Source organism: Theobroma cacao, chromosome 6, assembly GCF_000208745.1.
Source record: "Theobroma cacao cultivar B97-61/B2 chromosome 6, Criollo_cocoa_genome_V2, whole genome shotgun sequence".
In the NCBI taxonomy this organism is placed as follows: domain Eukaryota; kingdom Viridiplantae; phylum Streptophyta; class Magnoliopsida; order Malvales; family Malvaceae; genus Theobroma; species Theobroma cacao.
Genome location: NC_030855.1, coordinates 17,929,908 through 17,936,283, shown reverse-complemented (window position 1 = coordinate 17,936,283; position 6,376 = coordinate 17,929,908). Strand labels below are relative to the sequence as shown.

At 30.7% G+C, this 6,376-nt stretch overlaps 1 protein-coding gene across 1 annotated transcript; it reads right to left on the bottom strand.

Annotated features, from left to right (window-relative positions):
- On the bottom strand, positions 3,375 to 4,520 carry LOC18595991 (ethylene-responsive transcription factor TINY). The gene has a single exon (XM_007024200.2). The coding sequence runs from the start codon at positions 4,345 to 4,347 to the stop codon at positions 3,628 to 3,630; it is 720 nt and encodes a 239-aa protein (XP_007024262.1). The 5' UTR covers positions 4,348 to 4,520; the 3' UTR covers positions 3,375 to 3,627.

Genomic DNA, 6,376 nt, shown 5'->3' with positions numbered 1-6,376 from the left:
TTAATAAAATAACATATTTCATCACTTTCCTAATTATATACCTAATAAATTTTAATTTTTTATTACTTCCCAATTATTACAATACTATTACTTCTCAATTATTTCTTTATGTATTTAATGATTTTCAAAAACTTTTTTTTAATTAATTCTTCTATTTCCAATCAACTAATGATAAAATGTGTTTAATGATCTCTAACAACTATTTTTTTTCTATATATAAAATTAATTATTTTTTTAATTTATAATATCTAATTTTAAATTCTTCTTTCCTCATTTACTTTTAAAATAATGTTTAACAATTTCAGTAAGTGATGCTTTAGTAGAAATAAATCTTTCAAAATTAAAATTAATAAAATCTTATATAAGATCAACAATATCTTAAGAAAGATTAAATGAACTAGTTACATTATCAATTGAAAAAGAAATATTAAGAGAATTTGATTATAAAAGTTTAATTAGAAATTTTGCATCTCAAAAAGCTAAAAAAATATAATTTTAATAATTTTTTTAATTTCAATAAAAAAGTATCTCATTTAAATATTGAGCTTTAAGCTTTTAAGATTATTGAACTGCCACTAGCAAAGAAAGATAAGAAGTAGTTTGATAGTATCAATTTTTAAAATAATATACTAACTATTAGAATCTTATATCATTTTATCTTATATGAAACTTAATCTAAAAGTTTCACATTTTCTTTTATTTTGTTTTTCAAGCACTATTTGTTGGTGTATGATCAAGAAGAATTAAATTTCAATTCAAATATTCATTTACCCAAATCTTTGAATTGAGAAAAAAAGTCAATTCTTGAATCAAATACTTAAATATATATATATATATATAATAAGGTAAAATATCCTTATTTTCTTAAACTTTGATCGAAATTATATAGAAGTCCATTAGTTTTCGAAATAAACATCTCGTTTTAAAAAAATATTTTTCATCTGACTCGTAGGTCCAGCCGTTAATATTTTCATTAACTTGTTGACGTGATAAGAGTGAAAAGATAATTTTACTCTTAATTAATTTTTAAAATTATTATTATATAATTTTATTATTTTTTATTAATTTTTTAAAAAAACCTCCCAATATGGAAAGCACCAGATTTGGTGCCTCCTAAAAGGGTCCCGATCAGGGCTCCCTAGGGGAGCATCGGGTTCCCCTTCGTTGGGAGCACCAATCTGGTGCTTCCCTCCCTTGGGGAGCACTGATTGGTGCTATTTTCTTTTTATTTTTTTTAATTTTTTAAAAATATAATAATAAAATTTTAAATTAATTTTAAAAAAAGACATTTTAATTTTCTTGTAATCTCTATTAATGGTGTTTATATTTTTAGAGTGGAGTGTCCATTTCGAAAATTAATAAATTTACTTAAAATTTCAACTAAAATTTAGAAAGTTTGAGATTTTCTTCTCTAAAAAATAAATATGGAGAAAAGTCTTAAAAATTAATACTTAATATTGTGTTAATGTCAAACAATAGTTCAACTGTACACATCCATGGTTGATTCTTAAGCTCATTAGTCATGGGCACATGCTAAGAAAAAAATATAATCCCCAAAGCTTCCATCAACCTCGTGACAGAGGAAGGCTTTGATTCATTCAAAAGTAAAGTTTCTGGAATATTGTTTCGTTTTTCTCCTTTTGTAAAGCTTGACCCTTTTGTCTAATTTTACAAGTAATTTATTTCCAAGTTGTTAAAGCTAACTAAACCCTTGAGAATATCAATCCCCACTTTATTACTCACCAGTATTAACTTTTTGTTTTTTCGGTTTGGTTCTTGCTAAAGCAAGTAAAACTTGACCAATTAAATAAAACCAACTTTATACATCTTGATTTTCAAGTAAAATATGCTATTTTACCTTATGGTTAGACGGTCTAATTAACTATTCATAAATGGTACGAAGATAATAAATAATAAAATCATCAAAATTTAGCACTCATTAAGTAAAAAAAAAATTAATAGAATAGCGAACATTTTTAACATTTTTTGTTTTAGGAATTTAATTAGACTTATTGAAATGGCAATATTATTATAAAGCTTAGGTAAGTGACAGAACAACCGTGACACTGGCCCATCTTTGTGCATAGACATTAGACAGCGAAAAAGGTGGTTACGTTCTTGCTGTTTATGGGCCGTTTAGCTCTGTAATTCCCCTTCCCCACTTTTTTTTTTTGGTTTTGTCATGAACAAAATCATGAACACTGGGGCTTGGTCATTGCCATTAAGGGTGGCAATTTGGATGGCATGTTGTTTACATGTTTATTTCCTGTTAGATTTGTTTATTTTGACTCAAAATTAACTTAAAAAGTCATGTTGTTTCATTTTTCAGTCAAATAAGTTTGTATCATATTTCTAGTAAATAATTAGAAGAAAATTCATTATTATGATAATCTTAGCACACAAAAATTTATGACACCTATTTGATGAGAATTTAACTCGAAAATTGATTAAACTTTTTTAGTTTTAAAATTTGAAATTTAACTTGAACTCGATTAAATATTCATTTTTTAAAATCTAAACTCAACTTAAGAAAAAAAAAAAGATTAGAAAACCTAGAAGACAAAAAATTGCAATGGTAAGCCTAATAGCTTTTGTATTCATGATTAATTTTTTGGCTCTTGTCCAATTGCCTCAACAAGCATAATAAGCATGATGATAGTTTACCGTTACGAGAAAGATTATGACATGAATTTGTCTTATATATAAATATATATATTAAATTAATTTCACTGAAAGCCAAGAACCAATCCAAATTGTCCTTCTTTTTAGTATGTGGGTGCCTTTTGGACGGTGGAAATCCTTTTCATCCATAAACTGTTAACTAGAGACACAAAGTCTTGTTTGGCTATCAAAAATGTTTCTCCAAAGAAATGTCTCCTCACATTTCAACATCAAAGTGAAAAACATTTTATCTCGTTCGTTTGACATGACGTCCATTCTTATCATCAGAGTCTCTCCATTTCTTTTTCAAAACCCCTCTTCCAACGGTCCATTTTCATTGCATAGGCTTTTCTTTTTTTTTTTGGATTTTTATCAAATTTCAAATATCTTCAACGGTACATTTTCCCAATTTTCTTTTTCTTGCAATTTAAAGCTAATCCTATTTCGTATTTGGTCGGTTAGTTCCCCACCCAGTTATACGTGGATTTGGGTTCACAAATACATACAAAGTCGAAGCGACGGAGAGATGACAATGACCATCAGCCATAAAAAGACTATTTTGATTTTGTGTAAAAATTATATAAAGTATAAAGCACGACCATTTCAACTTAACTTGATCAATAAGTTAAACAAGATTCCATAGGTTTGAACCAGTTGAAAAAGCTTGTTGAGTAAATAAGACAGGACTTAATTTCTCAAAGATTGTAGGGAGCTAAACAACCATAAATTGTCATTCATAAACTTGGAAATAGAGATCTCATGAGCAAAGGTTGTTCAAGTTGTATACATATTTATAGAGAAAACCTAACTGTGACTTGCGTGTGAATTATATTACAAAAATATGAAAAAGTGACAAGTGACCTTGTTAGCCCAAAAAAAGGCAAACAAACTGCAAAATCCCCCAGGACTACAGTAATCCTAAACAGGGGAACTAGTAAAAAGGGCAGGCCCATCGACTTTTACAAATTATTCCCACATGGAAGTTCCAAAGCTGCCTGGGATTAAATTCTCTGTTGCCCATATCTGATCACAAAATCCTCCATAGAAATCTTGTGGCGGATACGCCCACCCATCAACCGAGTCAAGCAGTATAAACTCGTTCCGTGAGTCAAATAGCGAGTCGAAATTCCCTTCTATATTTGGTAACTGAACAATTTCACCCAGTTCCTCAGGTTCTTCCGACGCATTGGACTCTGACAAGGATGAAGATTCCGGCGATGAAGAAGATGATGATGATAGAGTATCGAAATTGACCATTGAAGCAGCTTTAGCTGCAGCAGCTTGAATGTCACGGGGCATTAATGAAACTGGTCGGGGAAGCAACTCGGCAAGCTCAGGGAAGTTGAGAATGGCCGAGTCACCTTTGATGCTCAAAGCAGCTACATCATGCGCACGCGCTGCCATTTCTGGGGTAGGGAAAGTACCAAGCCAAATGCGAGATTTCTTGCGGGGTTCACGGATTTCGGACACCCATTTGCCCCAGCTCCTCATTCTGACTCCCCTGTAAACTGGATGCTTGCTGCTTGAGTCTCTTGGTTTTTTAGCTCTGCTATCTTCAGGGGATTGAGCAGGATTGGACTTCCTGGGCAAGTTCTGGCGAGTTTGTGAAGAAGAAGATGCGGAGGAGTTGGAGTTATTGCTGCTGCAGCTCTCAACTTCTGATGATGAATGGTTTGTCTCTGTCATTGTCTTAAAAAAGAGTGACCCAAATTTTTTGGTAATTGTAATGGCGCAACAAGGCTAGAGAAAAGAGAGAGATTTATGTAGAATATATATAGAGAGAAATTGGATGGTTTCTGCGATGATAGAAAAAGGACGCTCTCTCCAAAGTGACCCTTAACCTACCATTATTTGATTATGACAAAAACTTGCAAATAAAAATGCACGGAAATTGTAGGCATATGTGAATGAAGGAACTTTGGTAAATAAATAACCTACAACAACCCCAAAGAAAGACAGATAAGGGAAGGAGTGTGGGACCATGGCGAATGGGTCATCAGCTATGGTGAAGGTGGGTTCCACACGAACATTCAGATACAAGTGTCTCTTTGCAACGTTTGGAATTGAAACTGTGTTGTTTGCGCCCACTGCTGCTAGTCCACGTCTCACAAAATCCTTTCTTCTTCTTCTTCTTCTTCCCTGTTTTTATCTTTTTCAAAGCCACATCATGGTGACTCCAATCATCGCCATTTTCACTGTTGCTGAACGTTTCTATTCTCTCAATTACTCCAGTTTCATTTATGTTTTATATGTAACCCGTCCCAATTGAGGATATAACCCACTTGCTTTCATTTCTTTTAACAAGACAATACGATCTCAATTCAATTGGTTTATGAATTTGCTTTCTCATCCACTAAATTTAGTATTCCTTGCTTTTAAAGTACTAAATTTTCAATATCTCCTAAAGGATATCTATCAAGCATTTACAACTTCAAATTCTAATTTATAATATTGAGTCTGAATCTTGATATGGAAAGAGTAGAGTCTATGAGATAAGCCAAAGTTTTTGTTATATATATAGATAGATAGTTTTAAATCCCAATTAAAAAATATTTACTTTCATTAAGACATGCTTAATTGTAGGATGAATGAATGTTATTAGTAAAATCTAATTTGTTTTCTATTTTATTATTATAAACTTTGTTCTTATAATTAAATAGCTCAGAAGTTAACACTTGAGAGCTAACCACTTCAAGGCAAGAAAGGACAATACTGATTTTGTGATTCCGATGGCCAAAATAGCTAAACATTATACCATCGGCAAAATTTTCCTTTTCTCATTGGTTTTTTTGCTTAATGGTCAAAGATCAACCAATTCATATCCTCCTCTAATGACACTAAAATTCTAGAGATTCAAATATTTCCTATACAAGTTATCAATGCTAAAAAAAAAAGGTAAAAAGTGACAAAATACATGGACTTTTATTTTTTTCCGAAAGATGAGCTCTCTCTCTATATATATGTGTTGAAAGGAGCATCAAAATGTCGATTGAAGTCTGTCGTAATTATGAAGTGACAGATTTAGTGCAACATTACATTAAAATATAATGATTAAAATATATAAATAATTCAGACCATTGGTTTAGAATTAGAAGCTGTTATCCCTAATTTCCTCTATTTTTTTTCTTATGATAAATTAATCCCTTCATAGCACGCATAATCAAAATTTAAGATTAAAATAAAGAAGATGTGGCTGATAGCAAGAAGTTTCTACACTGATTACATCAGACTGCTCGGTGGCAAAAGAAACAACTCAGAGATTTCATTTATGGGACCCTTTCTTTGACTAATGAGATTTCCTCCATCATCAAAGAAACACACACAACAAATCAAAGATATTTTTGTCTCAAGAAATTGAGTATTTTATATATTTTGGTTTCTCAATTATTTGACTCTCATTAAACTCTGTATCTAGTTTTTTATTTAGGAAAGAGAGAAATTGAATTTACTCTTTTATATATCATCAATTATTCAATCAAAAGTTTGGATGTAATCTTTGTATTTATTATATATTAATTAGTCTCAGAATTTTAGACGAACAGAATTTGTTTGTAATAGAGAGTATATGTTTTATGCTTAATATATATATAACTAATCAACACTTGTTTGTTATTTAATTTAGCAGCCCCGGAAATTTATTTGTACGTTAGTATTTCACTTTCTGACCAGATTTCTGATTATGATATTTCTATATTTAATTCACCAATATTAATTG

Bases quoted from the DNA above. Each gene is read 5' to 3' on its own strand.
- LOC18595991 (XM_007024200.2), bottom strand. From the start codon at position 4,347: ATGACAGAGACAAACCATTCATCATCAGAAGTTGAGAGCTGCAGCAGC.